The 18,852-nt window shown below is 45.9% G+C and overlaps 1 protein-coding gene across 3 annotated transcripts in view; it reads left to right on the top strand.

Annotated features, from left to right (window-relative positions):
• The window catches only part of IL1RAP (interleukin 1 receptor accessory protein), a 51,337-nt gene that overhangs the window by 22,298 nt on the left and 10,187 nt on the right, over positions 1-18,852 (top strand). For all 3 annotated transcript variants that reach the window (XM_068200676.1, XM_068200675.1, XM_068200677.1), the window contains exons 3-10: positions 6,932-7,217; positions 7,969-8,161; positions 9,886-10,051; positions 10,991-11,062; positions 12,207-12,336; positions 13,258-13,406; positions 15,676-15,825; positions 16,680-16,823. In XM_068200676.1, coding sequence (XP_068056777.1) covers positions 6,932-7,217; positions 7,969-8,161; positions 9,886-10,051; positions 10,991-11,062; positions 12,207-12,336; positions 13,258-13,406; positions 15,676-15,825; positions 16,680-16,823 — 1,290 coding nt within the window. The remainder of the gene's footprint in view (positions 1-6,931; positions 7,218-7,968; positions 8,162-9,885; positions 10,052-10,990; positions 11,063-12,206; positions 12,337-13,257; positions 13,407-15,675; positions 15,826-16,679; positions 16,824-18,852) is intronic.

Raw genomic sequence — 18,852 nt, forward strand, 5'->3', positions numbered from 1 at the left:
AGCCACAGGGCTGTGCTCTCACTGTCAGAGGTTTTGTGGCACCCAGGTGACTCTGCTGGACTCTTGGACCCTTGTAGTGCATTTTACTGCCTGCTGAGTTTGTTTGGTTCTCATCCTTGTCCAAGGACAACTGCTGCAGTGTCTTTGTAATGCAGACATCCCTGTGGGATGGACAGGGAAGAATTGCTGACTGTATTTTAAAGCAGGCAACAGAGCACCTGGCTAAGTGCACTAACTGGGCTGCGTGGGTTTAGCTAAGCAAGCCTGTTGGCAGAGCCAGGAGTTAGCCTGGACCTTGTCAAGTCCCAGTGTGTTGTCCCAGGCACTCAAGAGCCCCTGCCAGCTTAAGCACAGCTCAGCAGTGATGCTGATCAGATAAACCCCATTCTCATGCTGCCTCTCCTACAGATGACTTTGCAATGGGGTGTTCCATTTCCTGTCCCTTTCCTCTTCCTATGCTGCTCTGCTTTGCTTCACGCATAAATTTTCTCAATGAAGTGGGATTGAAAGTAGCTGTTTGCTCTTATCCTTCAGGGAAGCAGTTCATGCCCCTACCTTTATTGTTTTGATCTCAAATTTAAAGAAAGCCTCCAGAAAAATATGTCAAGCTTGCTAGAGAAATCTGAATATAATTTTTTTTTTTTTTTGGCTCAGTTGCTGGGGGTAACCAAAATACTCTGCCACATGCAGTAAACAGCTTTATGCACAGATAGAGAGTGAAGTCACAGAGCTCACTGTGGGGGAGTTCTAAGAGACACAAATAAAGACTACCCCATGTTACAGGCTGTGCTTGATGAGATAAGGCGATTCAGAGTCAGAAGCTTTGGGCTCCATTACAGGATCATAGTTTTTTGGATGTCTTGCTTTGGCTGCTTCCCCTGAAGTCAACAGACGTTTATGCAGTCAACTTGTTTTCTATGACTTTGGCAGAGGCAGGTTTTCACACATGTTTAAATTAGACATTCAGGGTCTAAAGTTAATCAACTGCCATGTACAGGTGCTTTTCAAAACTGAGCTCTTCTACAACAGAAGGTCCTTTTCCTTCTTCTTTTCTGAGCTGCCCTACCTATTCAAATGATAAAAGCACTTGGAGAGAGAGAGAGACTCCATCCTAGTGTGCAGCATCCAGAGAGACTTCTGTGGGGGCATCACAGCTCAGTGGCAACACAGGATGAGTATGATGAAACTTGGGAGAAGTGTAAAACCATGTCACCAATGCCATCACAGCAGAACTACATGGATGGGGTTGGGCTGTGTAGGAAGTTTGTGCCAGGACCACTTCCACCTCCTTGCTCTACTGGAGAGGCTGTGGGAGGAAGGCAGTGGGGTTATGAGAGGCCTCTTTGGATGTGTTTCCACTGGAAGTGAGATTATAAATTTCTGCAGAGTTGGCACAGCTTCTAGGTTGAGCCTCCAAGGCAGCATTCAGTTACAACCAGTTTTTAGGTGTTCTGTGGCCACCGTCACTGCTGCAGAAGTAGTGAGAGCAAACGGTGACAGCCAGCTGATCTTGGCTGGGCCTAACCCAACTTCTGTGTCATTCCCACCCATCTCAGCGTGTTTTGGTTTGTGCCTCTTCTTCCAGTTAAGGGCAGAGCTTCTCATTTTTGTTCCATGCTATTCTTCTGCCCTGTTGTACGGTCAGATAGGATACTACTGAGCAGAGCACACAGCCAGGGATCAGGGGGTGGTCTCGTGCAGGGTGAAAAAGGAAGAATGAAGACACAGTGGGGAGAGTGGGTGCTCTTGGCACTGGCATAAATGGGAGATGCACCCACGTGTGGTGTTGGCCACAGCTGGTGCCTCCTGTGCTCACAGCACAGCTTCTCCATTCAGCCTTGGTTCCTCTCCTTCCTTCTCACTGACAGAGTTTGGAAGATGGTGGTAAGGAAAATTTCTTTTAAGGTAGTAATGATTAATGCTTGCTTAATTGCTTTGTGTGATCAGCTTTTTCTGCCTTATTGATGCTGATTTGTGCATCATGATAACAGGCTGGCCTTGCTGTGCCTCCCGGGTAGAGGCTGACTCATAGCAGCTTTGCTTTAAGGTTATGCAGCAGGGACAGATGAAGAAAGTAGGAAGCTGTTGAGATATGACTTGGCAGCCCCGAAAAGCCAACTGTGTCATGGGTCAAAACAAAAGAAGTGTGGCCAGGAGGTCAAGGGAGGTGATTCTGCCCCTCTGCTCTGTTCTGGTGAGACCCCACCTGCAGTGCTGTGTTCAGGTCTGGGGTCCCCAGCATACAAAGAACATGAATCAGTTGGAGTGAGTCCAGAGGAGGGCATGAAGTTGACCTGAGAGCTGGAGCACCTCTCCTATGAACAAGCTGAGAGTGCTGGGGCTGCTCAGCTTGGAAAGGAATGGCTCTGAGGAGACCTTAGAGCCCTTCCAGTATGGAAAGCTGCTGAAGGACTTCTCACAAGGGCATGTAGAGATGGGACAAGGGAGGATGACCTTAAGCTTAGGGAGGGTAGGTTTAAATTTGATATTAGGAAGAAAGTCTTTGCTGTGGGGGTGGTGAGGCACTGGAAGAGGATACCCAGAAAAGCTGTGGATGACCTATCCCTGGAAGTGTTCAAGGCCAGGCTAAATAGGTCTTTAAGAAATGTGGTCTAGAGGGAGATGTCCCTGCACCCACAGCAACGGTGTTGGAACCGGGTGATTTTTAAGGTTCCTTCCAACCAAATCATCCTACAGATCCATTTTATGCTGCAGCTGAAGTGGTGTGAGGAACAGGGATGATTAATCTGGCAGCACTGATGGCAGTGTCCTGCTGCCACTGCATGGTCCCAGTCTGCATGCAAGGCAGGCCCCCTCAAGGCACATGAAATCAAAGTGGGCATCCTTATCCTCACCCTTCTGCCGTTGCCTGCACTTTGTCTTCCAGTTCTGGAGATGGGTTTTTCTTCCACCATGCAGCCTTCCTCTATCCTGTGTGACCCTCACCCCTTTTCCTAAGCAGGGCTGTGCAAACAGGACCATTTCTTGCCTTTTTCCCACGTTGTCTGTCCCAGGTAGGTGTTGTGGGTCATGGCCTCGCTGTGTAATTGCAGGGCATTCAGCAGTAAGAGGGGTCAAGGGAGCTGCAGTGCTCTTGATTGGTACTGAGGACAAGGTGGCTTCTTTCAAAATCGTTTTGCAGAGGCATTTCTAGGAAGGTGCATTTGTGGGATGGTGTATTTTTAGACAATTTTACTGTGTCCCTCAGGTATATGTGTATTGCTCCATTTGCTGCAGCATAGAAGAGATGTGGAGTTGGATATAGCTCCATCTTCTCACTAGTTTCCATTTGTTAGAGAACCTCTGGAGTCACAGCATGAATGCTGGTCCCAGTTGATTTAATCAGGAGCCGCGCTTAACTCCATCAGGTGTTTTGTACAGGAAAGATTTCAAGAGAGAAAAAACCCACTTCTGAGGCTTAGCCAGTGAAAACAAGTGTGAGTTTTTACAAATGGCACAGCACCATAGAGGTTAGTGCTGTTTCTCACAATTAGAACTGGATCCTTGCATCCTTTTTCTGCAGTGCTCCCTCAAATCACATTGTTGCTGGAATCAGGATATATCAATGTGTGTATATATATTTTTTTTTCCTAGGGGGACTGCTTTATGCCAATGAAGGGTCAGTCATGCAATTTTATTCAGGTTATCTCAAATTTAGACTGGCACACAAGTAGTTGCATGCTGATGTTAGTAGCAAGTAGGCTCTGAATATCCAGTAGACCTTAAAATAGTGGAAAGAGCACAAAATGTTGTGGGGAGCTGTTGGATGCAAATAAAATTATAGCAATAATAATGTGAATATCCCCTCTACTTAAAGATGTGTGTGGACATGTTGCCCCATCTGCTGGGCTCTGCTGCAGAAGTGCCAGCAGAGCAAAGGTTGCTGTTGTCACAGGGAGAAGAGCACCATCACAGCTGAGGAGGAGGAGGAGGAGGCTCACAAAGGTGTGTGTGAGGGGTGCCCTGCAGTTCTCACACATTGTATCAGGCAGAGCTCAGCTATCTTGGGAGTAAAACACCCCAAAATGTAGAAATAGCAGTGGAACTGTCAGCAGGGCACAGGGAGGAGGGAAGCTGTGCAGAGCGCCACCATTTCCGTCCTCGGTGTTTTATGTGTTAAGGACATTTTGCTGCAGCCTGTGGTGTTCCTGCCATCTCTGCTCTGCGTGATGGGTCATGGCAGTACTTCCTGAGCCCTCGGAGTCGTGCTGGGTGGCTTTGCCCTGGCAGCTAGGAGTTGTCCTTGCCTTGGGAGGGAGGCACAGCTGCTCCTGAGCTCTGGGTGTAGCTGTTCATCACCAGCAGTTATGTGCTGTGTCTGGGGTTCAGCTCAGAGCTTACAGTAGCCCAGGGCAGGGCACGTGGGGAGCCTTAGCACCACCTGTTTGCTGTGACAGCGTTCCTGAAGCCAGGCCAGCTCTGAGACAAAATCTCCAGGTACAGCTCTTACAACAAAATGATAACAGTCCTCTCTTCCCAAGCCAAGAAGGCAAGGCCTGGGCATTGTTTTAGAGAAATGTAGGAAGAAAAATAAAGAAAATAGTTGTATTTATTTTCAATAACTCATTCAGGTTGAACGGGTAAGTAGTTTTACAGTGCTGATTTATGGGCTGTGGCAAAATGCAAGAGCTGCTCATGATTGCAAATTTCATTGATCTTACCTCCAAGAATTTCAGTACAGTAATGTTTTATATAGTTTCTTCTCTCCCCAGTCTTGCCATTTGAAGTAATAAGGAAGATTTGCTTTTATGCAGCCCAAGAGGAGGCACAAGTCAGATTCTGGGAAGAGAACCTGGGCATCCAGATTTACGGAGCCAGGTCTGCTCCTTTCAGAGGGGAGGCCTTTCTTTACAGAAAAAAATGCCCTGTCTCCATGAGTAACAGTCCATGCTTTACCATGCAGTTAGCAGGCAGTCTCTGCAGGCTCATTTGTCTCATTACCACTCTAAAGACACTTGACCATGCCCAGTTCACCAGCATAAAGCAGTCTGCTGATTCCAGTTTGCCCTGATCATGGTGGTGATGGCTCATTATGCTCCTTCCCAGGGTGTGAGGCTTCCAACAGTGGTTTGGTCTTTGAAAACGAGCCTTGGCACTGCCTGTGGTAGCAGCCATGGTGTGTGATGCTGTGCAATTTGAAAGATCTGTATGGTTTTGGATGATGAGCACTCTCTAGATATTTGGGTTTGGGGTTCCTCTGAACAAATGCTTGTGTTCTGGGTAGCTTCACCGCCTCTTCCTAGCCCAATTCATTCTCTTCCTCCAGAAGTATCACTCTGTCATATGGGTGTTTGGCATACTGCAGGAGGAGCAGTGCAGCTTGCATTTACATTTCTGTGTAAACCTGCCAGAAAACATTTCTATTCTTACTGGCCCAGATTCCTCCTGCCCATGACTAACGATTGCTGAGCCATAGGAGCCATCACTGCCTTTAAGTGCTGCAGGCCTGTCTTCTCAAAGGTTTATCTCTGCTTTTTTTAATTAAGTATGAATTTGGGGGCAAGCTACATTACACCGACTATTTAGGGAAGAATAAATGCCAGAAATCCTGCTTTGGGCCTGTGAAGTCAGTTCAGAAGAATTCAGAAGAATTGGGCTCAAAGAGCATTTTGTATTCTGTTTCTCCTCTCAGTCTGAGTTCTTCTAGTATCTGCAAATGGGAGAGGCTTTGCAGTGCTGTCTCTGGTGAGCCTGTGTGTGATGTGCTGAGACACTGCTCCCAAGGACTGCTGCAGGCAGCACACCCCTCTCCTGTTTGACTCATTTTGGGTTCTCAGACATCAGGCTGCCCTAGCAAATGCCTCCCAGCAGCTCCAAGAGAGGCGCTGGGAAGCGTGCCATGCTGCCTTGTCAGCGTGGGGAGGTAGGAGGTGCAGTGACAGCAGCTTCTCCGTGTGTCTCAGTTGGCTCTGACAGTGCAGGTTGCTCCCAGGTTTGCTGACACCTTGGGACTGTGCTTTGCTTGCACCGAGTCCCTGCCTGCCTGCCTAGATATCCTGATGGTAGGAGGAACGGAGTGGAGAAGAGTCCTTGGAAGAGAAATGGGTTTGGACTGTGCTTTTTGTGGTGAAACTGTTTGCCAATGACAAGAATACTTTTTAAAAGAAAGTAATTAAAGAAAAAAAGCTCTATACAGCTTTTTCTCATGCTGGCTGTTTTCTATGTCAGTCCAAGTCTGCTGTGAGCCACACTGAGCCACTGCCTGTTGTTGAACTGTGCTTGGGGTTTGCACCTGGGGATACAAGAGAACCTGCTGCTACCTGCTCCGTACTGTCCCTTCTGCCCCCTCAGCTCCACTTCTAAACTTCACAATCGACAGTCTTTCTGTGTCACTTATTACTGCTTGTACTCACTGTGTTATCCTGGTGTGCACAGGTGTCACATCAATCCATCACAAGAAAGACAGTCCTCACTTTTGGAACCCATAGTCCAGCTTCTTCTGGCAGGGAAAGTGACCCACAGCTCTAAGGGAGGGTTGATGTTTGATTTCTTTTTTTTTTTTTCCTCCTATTTCAGCACGTCTGTTTCCATCTTCCCTATCATTGTGTATGGATGCACACACACCTCTGGCATTGTTGTCATCCAAATTTTATCTTCCCACATAAGACTTTTGTGGTAAATTTTCTTGGAGCTCTGTAGGAAGCCTGGTTTTATGCAGGAATATCCTTTTCTATTGTCCTGATGAGAGATAAATAGCTTGGCATAAACGTAGGAGGTGTACAAATGAAAACAGAAGTTTCCAGGTTCTCTGGAAATGAACACAATGTTCTTGCTCTGTTTTATAAAAGCTCAGTTTGCTTTCATTGAAAACACTGCAGTTTTGTTTCTGATTTTAATGGGGACAGAACCAAGGGCTGTGGGGAGCACGGGCAGAACTATTCTCCTCCTGCACACTTGCAAGCCTAAGGCACCTTGTTCTTCCTGGCTGCAGAACGCTGCGATGACTGGGGTGTGGATACCATGAAGCAGATCCAGATTTACGATGGGGAACCTGCCAAGATCAAATGCCCACTTTTTGAGACCTTCTTGAAGTACAACTATAGCACAGCCCATTCTGCTGGCTTAACCCTGATCTGGTACAGGATCGCGCAGGACCGGGATCTGGAGGAGCCCATTAATTATCGTCTCCCTGACAATCACATCAGTAAGGATAAAGACACCCTTTGGTTCTGGCCTGCTCTTCTCAATGACACTGGGAATTACACCTGCATGCTCAGGTAGGTTGTGTGGTGCAGTTTCTGTACGTCTTCAGTGCAATCAAAGGACTTTTGTGGAGGTGGGGAAATGATGCTGTTAGCACCAGAACTTTCTGTGGGGAGACTACCATTTACAAAAGCAGTAATGGGAAAAGAATGTTGCAATTATAGGACTGCTCAGTGCTGAGCCAATTTACATGGCAATAATGCTTGGAGCCTTGCAGACACTAATGAGCGTGCCTCTCCTTGCTGCAAGTGTCCGTGAAAATATTATTGCTGAGCCCATGGCAAAATCCACAGGCACTCACCATTAAGAAGTGATCTGCATGTCTAGAGTAAAAATAGCTTCAGATGCAGGGGTAATGTTTTGACTGCACGCTAATTTGGCAAAGATTCATGAGATTCCGATTTCTAGGAAATTAAAAGTGTCTCAACTGTGGTGCAAAATGAAAGTAGCATCTGCTGTGTGTAAGAGCTCTTTTCGATCTTCCTCACGTTGTCTTTTGTCTGTGTCTTTGACCTTATGATCTGCTTTAGCAGCAGGGGAGTGGATGTTGCTTGTTAGTCATCTTTATAGGCTTTTGTAAGCTTGTGTGGCCACTTCTGGTGGGGTTTTCTTTCCCATTTATAAATGAGTCAACTAAGGCTGTACATAACCTCATCAGTACTATGATGCTTGTTACTGCAGATATAATTTCTATTTCATTCCACTCCACTGCTGTAGGAGTAAACAAGTTTCAACTAATCAGCCCTGTTCTCGTCCACCCTTCAGGAACACAACCTACTGCAGCAAAGTTGCTTTTCCCTTGGAAGTTGTTCCAAAAGACCAGCATTCTTGTGTGAGCCATTCCATAAAACCCACTGAGGAGATGTTCTACTTGGAGCATGCCAATCAGAAGATCACATGTCCAGATATTGATGGGTTTTACCCTGCCAGTGTGACACCAACTGTCAAGTGGTACCTGGTAAGAAGAACTTACTTGGGCAGCAGGGGGATGCAGTGGTGTGTGTGAAAAAGCAGTGGTTGGCATGACAGTCATGGAACTGTGTTTTAGAGTCTCCCCAGTGAGGATACTCTTAATGAAGCTTTACTAATTTTAAGAGCTCTGCTTCCATTGAGTTCAAGGGTAAAACTGCTCTTGGAAAGAAATTGAGAGCTTACACTGAAACTTTTTTGACCAGCATGCACAAGTGAAAAATATTCCTAAGAGGGATTTAGGTGGCTCAGTTCAATTATGGGCAGTGTGCCTGACCTGCTGTGGGTGAGTCTCTCACTTTCCTGTAAAAGAAACTGTCATTCATGTTCCCTCTTCTTTAAAAAACCCCACCTGTTAATGAAAATTGCATCCTTTCCAAAACCCTCTGAGGTCAGGAAGTGAAGTTGTACATCAGGCACTGCAAAGACAATGGGTGTCCTGTTTGACACAATTCAGCAAACCTCTTTTCTGAAGACTGATACATCTCTACCCCACCCTCCAGACTTTTCTGATTATTAGACTGTCTCCAGTCATCCTCAGGCTCTTGCCTACAGAATTACTGCTCAATTTTATTAAATTTGATTTCACTCTTTCTCTCTAGGTGGATGCCTTTAGTCAGTAGAGAATAAGAAGTCCCAGGGGATGTAAAGTCTGGGAATTATGGGAGTAAATTCTTTAATAACATCCTATAAAGTGCTTTTGGATTTCTAGATAGAAGATTTTGTATAAATGAATTTAATAATAAGGGAAATTGTCAACAAATGTATGTGCTGATTTAAAAAAAAGAAATTTAAAAGACCCAAAAGGAAAACCCCACCTCTAAAACCCTTCAGGAAAAACTTCCTCTTGTATCAAGAGGAGCCATTTCACTCCAGTAGTTTAAATGCTTTACTTGTATCATTCATTGAAATTCATATCTCAGCAATCAATTAGCAGAATGAAACAAAACGCCCCTTGGAAGTAATTTTTCAGGCAGCAAGTCATCCCATGCCTAATAAAAATCATTAAATATGGTATATGACCCCTGTCCTAAACTGCCCCATTAGGATGTATCAGATTTGGAAATGTACCATTCAAAAATAATCTCTTAGAAAATGTGCACATCTTTGGGTTTTATGACAATCAAGATGTTATCTGCATAGCCTCTTTCTGAAAAGGGATCTCCAGCTTGGTATTTTGGCAGTTTTCCTGCCTCGCCTGACAGAAAGAGAGGAGTTATTAAGGTTTATGTACTATAGATTCTGGTTTGCTATTTGCAAATTCTGGGGCCTCATCCTCAGCTGAAGACAGCCAGGAGAGCTTGATTAGTCCCGAAAGATGGACATCAATGGGGTACATGTCCTTTAGTCTCAGTATCCATTTGTGAATATGTCATCATTTTCTTCTTATCACTTTTTACTTTATTCTTCACTCTGCTGAGGTGCTCACTTTGATTGCCAAGGTACTTCTGGATCAGAGATCTCTCCTTTATAAAATTGTCTGTGTTTAAAGAGGGATAAAGTTATTAGGGTGATCTGTTTCATCACTTCATTTTCAAGGTGAACATAGCAGTCTATACTCCAACATGCTCAAAGTTCATGGTATTTAGGTCTGACCTACATCATGATCCCAAATGTCATATTAATAGTTTAAGTCAGATCTTTGTAGAAGCATTTAAACCAATACCTGTACTTTTGAGTCCCAAACTCAAGTGTTTTTCTGCCTGACTCCAGGACTGCAACTCGGTGGATGGCTTCTATGAGCGATATCCCCAAGGGCCCAGGCTTGTCATTGGCATTGTCCGCAGTGCGTATAAAGGGAATTACACTTGCATTGTCACATTCAAGGACCACGGAAGAACCTATAATCTCACCAGAACCATAAAGATGAAGGTGGTGGGTAAGAATGACTTTAAAATGTGTAAAATGCATGTGGGTAATTGCAGAAGTGGTAAAAACAGCTGGAAGAGTTTGTTGCAGGATCCATTTGTAGTTGTAGACAAATCTGTGTTACCCAACTGACCTGACGGTTTTTTTCTTGCTGGGGTCAGACTTGTGTGACTGTCCAGAACATACTGCGGTAGATGTCTCTCCTACCACCTTGTCAAATGCCCTAAACACAGCGTGGCCAGCCTCGGGCTGCTGAGGTTCAGCCCATGAGATGGCCAGGGGTACCCTCTGCTGGCACGTGCATGCATAACCGTGGCACTCCTGCTCGTGGTCTCCTGTGCCCTTTGCTCGTCACTATTTGTGGGATTGTCGCTTCATAGCCAACTTGTCTTGATCTTCTTGGAATCTCAAAGCCATTTGTGCTGGGGTTGAGACTGCTAATCAGCCAGGCAGAGCTCCAGGTACCCACTGCTTGGACACATCTGTCCCAGGCACAGAGGCTCAGCCTACCTGCCAGGAAATTGCAGAGTTTAAAAACCTAGTGAGCTGTAGGATACATTCTGAGTTCCATGGAAACAGTTGTTTTAAGGGTTGAAACAGATACTTGTGACACAAAATGAGGTTTGTATTTTGCTTTTTAGAAGCAGCAGTAAAAAGAAACTGGTGCAGGTTATGCCTTGTGGGAGATGAGAAGGTTGTGGAGCTCTTCTCACATGAGAGGCCCAAACTAGCTTACCTAAACTTTGGAGGAGTCTTAAAATCTGGACCAGGCCTCGAGTTTGGAGACTAGGATTAGATCTGTGTGTGCACAGACCTCCACGGCAGGAATGCATCACGAGTTAGACTGGGGAACGTGCAGTGTGGCGCGAGGGCATCAAGGGTGAGGCTGCAAGGATTCCAGGTTTTCATGAAGTCTGGGGCCCCATGGGGGCTCTGTTGTCTCCTGCAGGATCTCCAAACAAGGCCTTGCCACCACAGTTCACGTCTCCAAATGAGAAAGTTGTGTACGAACTGGAAGCAGGTAAAGTGCAACACTCACAGCGTGCCAGGGGGACAGGGAGACCCAGCCAGGCACAAAGCTCTCCCCTTCCACTGCATCCCCGGTGCTTTCCCTCACAGAGCACTCAAGCTGCCACGGGTTGCCTGGTGGACAGTGTGGGATGCTAGTTTTTGATGGAGAGCACAGCTTTAAAAGCTGATTTTTTGCAAGCACAACTAAAGACAGATCTTCAGGCATGATGATACAGAACTGCAGGTGCAGAAGCAGATGAAATGGGGACACTCAGCTGCTTAGGAGAGTTCCTGTAGGACCTTGTTTCAGCTCTGGCCCTGGCAGTTGTTTGCTGCCATCCTCCCTCATTCACCCCTAGAGTGGCTTTAGTCTTCTAGCCAATTCTTGCTCATCTCCTCTTTTTTTGGCTGATGACTTCCTAATTAATGACAGCTCTCTTTCTGCTGACCTCCCAGCACTGGGTAATGGGGTACCACACCCTTTCCCTCACCCCTTCCCCCACACCGTCACTTTTGCCTAATAGCTTTTTGGAGCAATTCCCTATATCAAATGGATTGTGTCCCATTACATTGCTGTAATAAATGTGGTGGCAATGATGATGATTAGCACCAGAGTCTTCACTTTAAAGAACAGTTCTTTTGGCTCAGGTCAGATTTCATCCATAGTCCTCTGTAAGATAAAATTACTTACTTATCACCAAAATATTCACACTCCCAAGTCTGATCTTGAACAGAAGTCAAATTCCTGAAGAAGTATTTCCAAACCAAAATGCTTTTGTGGAGCTTCATCCTTCACTTTATGGCATCTGTCCCCTGTGCAGTAGCATTGATTAGCACTGCCTGGTTTTCCAAGGAAGTGGTTGGCATGGAGCATGTCCCTTTGGGTGGGTCACTTCATGCAGTCAAGGAATTTGTAACACATTTGAGAAGGCAGGACATCTTTTCCTATTTATTTGTCTGTCACAAAACCATATGTCCAGGGATGTTGAGCTGTTATTACAGTTTATGTCAGAAAGTGGATGTTGGCCTCATTTTTTCCAGAAGGGAGGCAGAGCTTAGGCTGGTAGGATTTTGGAAAGCACTAAAGTGAGGGGGGGTCTGTTCCAGCACTGCAATTCCTTTTCTCCTAGGAGATGATGGTCCTTTCTTTGCAGGTGATGACCTTATCCTGCCCTGTGAGGTTTTCTTCACATTCCTGAAGGACTCCCGTACTGAGGTGTGGTGGACCATAGATGGAAGAAACACAGATGACATCACGGACCCCAAGATAAAAGTCACACAAAGGTATCATGTAATGTGAACCTTCATTTCTAACCTGGGTCCTGTGTGGCTGCAGGCATGTGACAGTCCTAATGGAGTGTGTAGTCTCCCTGTTAATCAGAAGCCCCTGTGTCTGCACCATGCTGTGATGAACACCAGGACCTCCAAGGAGGAGGCCTCCAGACCTGGACAGTGTCATATCTTACAGATGGATTTGAGGGAGCTTTGTTTACCAGTTCACATCATCATTTGTTCAGGTCCTGCTAGTGATGCCAACAGCTACTGTTGTTATGGGACTTATAAAACAGGGGTTGGCAATTCTATTTAGAGGAGTGTTCCCAAATAGCATAAGGGATAAAATCATTTCAGAAAAACGAGGCTGAAAACAAAAATGTAATATTATACATAGTATTGATTAGGAAGACTAGAGATTCAATCACATAAAGAACCCAAATGAGGATCAAAGTCCCATTTGCTGGATGCTGAGTTACAAGTGGAAGGCAGTCACTGCCCTAGCTGATTTGCAAACAAATGTAGAAAAAGGAAAGGCAAAAGGAAATACTGTATGCTCATTTTGCAGACGGTCAGTTCAGGCAGAGAGAGACAAAGTGACTCATCCAGGACTGCATAGGGAATGTGACGTGAGCTGTGAATCTTGAGTTCATGAGATCTTCTTGTTTATAGGCAAGAACTTCCATTTCCTCTAAAAGGCAATGTGGCACAGCTGCAATGAGAAAATTATGAGCGGTAAAATAAATATTAAGGAAAATCAGATAAAGGAATAGCTGCAGCTGTATTACAATCTGAAGTGTATATTGATTTATAAATCTCAAGTTATGTGTTTTGGCCTTTTTAAAGGAAGAGGTTATATCAGGGAAAGGAATATCTGTCACTAAAAACTTGCTGCATTTTCACATGTGTAATGCTCTAGTTTTTCTCTTACAGTGAAATTACTAGAGATTTTGAAGACAAAACTCTGGTAAGGACTCTAACAGTTGCAAAAGCCACAGCAGAGGAGCTGAAGCGGAATTACACTTGCCATGCCAGGAACGCCAAGGGCGAGGAGCGCAGCCAGGCTGTGGTGCGCATGAAAGGTACGGCGCCTGCAGCGCAGGGCTGTGCAGGGGGGCTGCAGGGGAGGCTCTTGCTGCTGCCTTCAGCCTTGCCCTGCAAAACAGTAAGGGGGCAAAGAGTTCCATCAGGCTTTTCTGCCTAACACAGTCTGTTCTGTAGGCACTGCTGTCATACTGCACCACTTCTCGGAGGCGGGGAACAAAGGACCCCCCCATGGGCAAGTTTGTGGGTAGAGAAAGGACAGATCTGTTGTCCTTATCCCACCCCTGTACCACAACTGAAGCAGAGCTGAGGGCACAGGCTACTTGCAATTATTTCAGGTTATTTGGTTGTGTGAGGGTTTTGCATGACACAACTGCTACTAGTTGGCATCCTCCCGAAGACAGTCTGCACTCGCTGGCATTGCTCAGGGAGTGAGACAGTCACACCGTGCTGCTCGCTGGTTTTACTCCTTGCTGTCATGATGCTGCAGTCTAGATACAGCCACCTCAGCATGGATGGTACAGACTGATTCAGCTCTGTTCTGTGTGGGCTTTTCCAACATCTTTTTTTAATCAAAGATTTGATTCTTGTTTCCCAGACCCACCTCTCAGTAATAAAAGCTATGTGAGGCTTCCTGATTAAGGTGGATTTTTCTGCCTCCTTATCAGCCTCATCTAGAGCTTCAACACCTGCTTTTATTGTAAGCCAGAACTCCCCTCTCCCACAGGAATTGCTGCCATGGCTTGTGTAGCTCACAGCAGACATCTTCTTCCCTCTACTCTGCATTATAAGCATGGGAAAGCTCTTGGAGATCTTTACTGGAACATCTTTTTCTTCTTGGTACTTGTCCACCTTCTATTTTAGTCTCATTCCATTGAGACAAACCTTTTCTGGATTGTTAGGGGGGAACAATAGACCAGACACATAACTGAGAAGGGCTGAAACCATCTGTCAGTGAGTTCATACACCATATATAATACTTCTGGGGTGATAATATTTGTACATGTAGCAGAAGTGAATCTGAAATACTCAAGATTCTTTCTCTAAATATCAGTGCCTAAATACTGTTTTCTAGTCGACTGATCTGTACTATCCTCCCCTTTTCTCCCCACGTCTGTTCTTGGTTAGTTGTCTGGGTTTGCTCTGAGCAGACATGGTTACCCATCACTCCTTCTTCCTGCTCTACTCCACAGTAAAGTCCAAGAACCATCCCTAGCTGCTGCTGGCAGAGCAACCTTATGCTAAGCTCAGTGCAGCCCATCCCACTGCACATCCCACAGGAGCATCAGGCATGCCAGAACCTAACCCCTCAGCTCCTGGCTTTTAGCGAGTGGCTCTATATATTGGCTCCAACTCTTTCATTACATTAGGTCATATACATTTCTTGCTTTTTCTGGATGATTTCCCTCTCCTTCTCATGTACTTCTGCTGCTCATCACCTAATGAACATTGATAAATTCCTTCCATTTGCTATGTTGTAATTCAGTTTTATTAGCAACTTATTAAATATTGGAATTTGGTGGTGTTTCCACTCCCTGTTGTTCTGTTATTGTGCAGTTTGCCAATTTGCACATCAGCTGCCACCATCAGAGTTACCCAGGGATACAATTAGAAATTTTCTGTCCTTAGTACAAAGAAGCAGCAGTGGTGTGACAGACAGTGTATGAGTTGGAGGAGGCCTGTGATGTTCTGGCTTGATGCCCACAGGCTGCCCTGCTTGCAAGCATTTCAGCTTTTCTGTAAGGAACTCTGATTTTTCTTTCTTGGTAGAAAAGAGTCAGGCCATGGCTAGTTATATCCTGGGTGTCAGTCTGGAACAAGCCACAAGACCTGTGTCTGTTTGATAGGGAGGGAGGATGGTAACCATTGCCTTTATTTTGCTGCAGATGTTTTATCTGGATCTCTTAGAAGTCAGAGCAGTTGTGTTCCTTTAAGAGTTTGCTGATACTGCTGAGAAGGTCATGTTCATGTTCTGGCTTTGGACTGTGCAGGTTTCGTCCACCAACAGGTCATTCTATCACCTGGCTGCTCCCAGGGCCTCACTCAGACACAGAAGTCCAGCCTGTGTTACGGACTTGCTCTTCCAGCATAACCAGACATAATAACCCAGAATGGGGCTCCAGGGTGGCCAGCCATCACGTGTCCTGTCAGAAAAGCCTTGGCTTGGCCACCTAACTCTGAAGGGTCAGCCTGGCTCCTGGCTGTTCCCCTGTGGTGTTTGGCTGCACATGACACAAGCTTGTTCCTGCCCAGCTGAAAGTCCAACCTGTTCTTTAACCCTGACCCCCTGTCTATTTTTGTGCTCAGTTGTAGCACCCAAGTACACTGTGGAGCTGGCCTGTGGCCTGGGGGCCACCATCCTGCTCGTTGTGGTGCTCATAGTCATCTATCACGTGTATTGGCTTGAAATGGTCCTCTTCTATCGGGCTCATTTTGGAACGGATGAAACCATTCTAGGTAAGGAGTTAAAATGCTTTCTTTTATTTATCCTGCTGCAGGCCCTTTATTTTCATGTAGGAGTTTTCCTATAAGCTATATTTAAACCTCTTCACAGCATAATGACATTTTGACCTTCCACTTCTTTATCTACATGCAGTTGTGTGGGTCATTGCTCATTAGAGCAAGAGGAGTCAGGCTTTTGGCTCAGGGAAAAGGAGAAAGAAGTCCTCTGTATTCTCTGCAGAGGTGGAGCATGGACATGCCAGGCTGCCCAGGGCCCTGCCCTGCTAATCTAGCTATTATCATCCAGCTGTATCTAGATTGTCAAGATACGTCATCAGGTTTCAATAAGTCCCTTGTTTCCCTGGTGACTCTGTGTAAAGGATTCATGATCTGATCCAGACTGATCTGCTTTAAAATGTGGGAAGACATCCAAAAGGATCGATGTGGAAATCACCATTCTGTCCTCAGTTCTTCCCCGAGTTACTGGGAGATCATTGCTAGGGACTCTGAGGTGAGATTTCCTCCTCTGGAGGAGGAGGAGGGTGTTTGAGCCCTTGCAGCTTGTGGTGTGAACCTGCCACGGGGGTGCGGCAGCTCTCAGAGGGTGTAGGCAGGGTGCAAGTCTCTGTCTGGGGGGACTGCTCGTGTGGATAAACAGCAGCAAGAGGGAGCAGAGTCAAAGATGTCGAAAGATAAAAGAAGCCTGGACAGAATGGGTTGGTCTGTGGAAATCTAGTGCCTTAACCTGCAGAGCCTGGGCTCCAAGTGAGCCTTCCTACCTGCTTCTCTTGCAAGTCAAAGGCCCAGCATGAGCAGTATGACAGGTGTCCCTTGTGCCCTTTGTGTCTCCCTGTGCTGCCACTGCCCAGACGGGAAGGAGTACGATGTGTACGTGTCCTACGCGCGCAACGCGGAGGAGGAGGAATTTGTGCTGCTGACACTGCGGGGAGTCCTGGAGAACGAGTTCGGGTACAAGCTGTGTATCTTCGACAGAGACAGCCTCCCTGGCGGAAGTAAGTATCTCACAGGGAGCTGTGCTCCATGCACGTCATCTTTATTGTTCTTTGAGGGTATTGATCATTGATTGCAACAAGCCTATCCAGATTATGTTTTGGTTTTTTTCCCTGTCACTGTTAATAAACTCTTTTTAGTGTCTTCTAATGTTTTTGCTTCACATGACAGTGTTGCAGATGCTACAGGCCACCAAAATGGCTGCTCTGGGGATGGTGGTTGGTTGTTTCAGTTGCTCTTTCCAGGAGTGATGTGCAGGAATGTCAGAATGGGGAACTGGAAAAGTGACCTTCATGCAAGCCCTCTGAGCTGCCTTAAAAAATGGGATAAAGTCAAGACTAGAAGAGGCAGGGAAAGTGTTATACTGGATCAGCTCACAGAGGGTAATGGAGAATCCTTGTGAAAACCAGGAGTGTCTACTTCAGGAAGGAGTAGAAGGTGTCAAAATCAATGAGAAGATAATGTGCGTCCCATTCATCCTTGTTAATTAGGGAGTTTGTGTCTAATATGACATACAATTTAGCTGCTATTATTAAAAGGATTTCGTTGCAGGTAGTGAGACTCATCTCTTCAGTAAGATGTAGTCCTTTTTTTACTATTTTGAGATAAATCATGCGAGGTTCTGGACATAATGTCTGTTTCAGGGAGGCAGGGAATTGCCAAGAATGGAAGTTTGTGAAGCTATCCAGATACACATACTTTCACACAAGTTCCACAGCAAGGGCACAAATCTAGACAACACTCTTGATTTTTAGTTTTTTGGAGACTGAGTTGGTTGTATGATCCTGATGCCTCTTAAAAGTTAAAAATCTGAATTTCTGCCAGTGCAGACCGCCCTGCTTTGAATTCATGGGCTTTGGCTCAGGACCCCAAAGTCCTTTTTTTGGTGACAAAACCTGTGCTGGGAAAGTCCATTGGGGTGTCCCTTTTGAGTAGGAACAGAGGGGACTGCTGAATTCTCATCTCACCTACCTGACAAAGGGAGCAGAATCAGTCTGGGTTCTGTTATCTTTCCCTCCTAGATTGTTGCCAGGATCTAGGAGCACCTTAAAGTTTGAGGGTAAATAAATATGTGTGTTTTAGTGAGACAGCTGCAATCCTGGTGCTCTTCCTTCTTGAAGAGAGCCTGAATGATGTGGCAGGGCACCCTCCAGGCTCAGTTTGCTTGATGCCAGTGTCAGGGTCAGAACAGGTTTGCTCTGAGCCATTTTCACCAGATGTCCATCTCCCTCCTGTTCCCTCTGCTGCTTCTTGCCTTGTTTACTTTAGAGAGTGTCATTTTCCTCCCAGCACTGCTCTCCTGGGCTCTCTGTCCCTCACCTTACCCCCAAACGTTTCCATCTGTGCCCCACTCAGCCCTTGCCAGCCTCAAGCCAGTGCCAGCCCTGCGGAGCACTGCTGGAGTGGTTTGTCACCGCGCTGCCATCCGCGATGCTGCTGGGGCTTCCCCGGAGCTTCTTAGCCAGGATTTGACTAATCTCCTTCTCAGGAAAGCACGGCAGGCCAGGAAATAGCTTTTGGCAGCTGGTGTCATGCCTCCAGAGTGTGCATCTGTGTCATGGGCAGAGAGTTATGTTGTCCTTGATGAAGAAACAGTGGGAGATGGATTATCCCATGAGTTAGCTGACAGGAACTAATCAAATGTGCCTGACAGCTAAATGAAGTTGTCTGTCAGCATTATTTTATTCTCCACTGTAATTTCTGACCAGTCAAGAGTGTTCCCTTGTCAAGGAAGTGTGGGAGATCTTGCAGCAGAGATTCACCCAGATTCACACTTAACAAGGGATTTTCACATTAATTACAGACGGTGGCCAAGGATGGTCTACCTGCAGATGTTAGAAAATTAAAGAGGATCCACAGTTACCATGACATTTCTCTAGCTCAAAAGATGTCATTTTTGGGACACTTCACTAAAAGTCCTCAGAGTCAGTTCTAAAAATGCTCTAATCTGCTTTCATAGATGACAGCAGCAGGAACAGATGGATGAGTAACGGGAGTTAGGACGTTAGCATTACCAAAGCAAATTATCCC

The sequence above is a fragment of the Anomalospiza imberbis genome, chromosome 10 (assembly GCF_031753505.1).
Source record: "Anomalospiza imberbis isolate Cuckoo-Finch-1a 21T00152 chromosome 10, ASM3175350v1, whole genome shotgun sequence".
Taxonomy (NCBI): Eukaryota; Metazoa; Chordata; class Aves; order Passeriformes; family Viduidae; genus Anomalospiza; species Anomalospiza imberbis.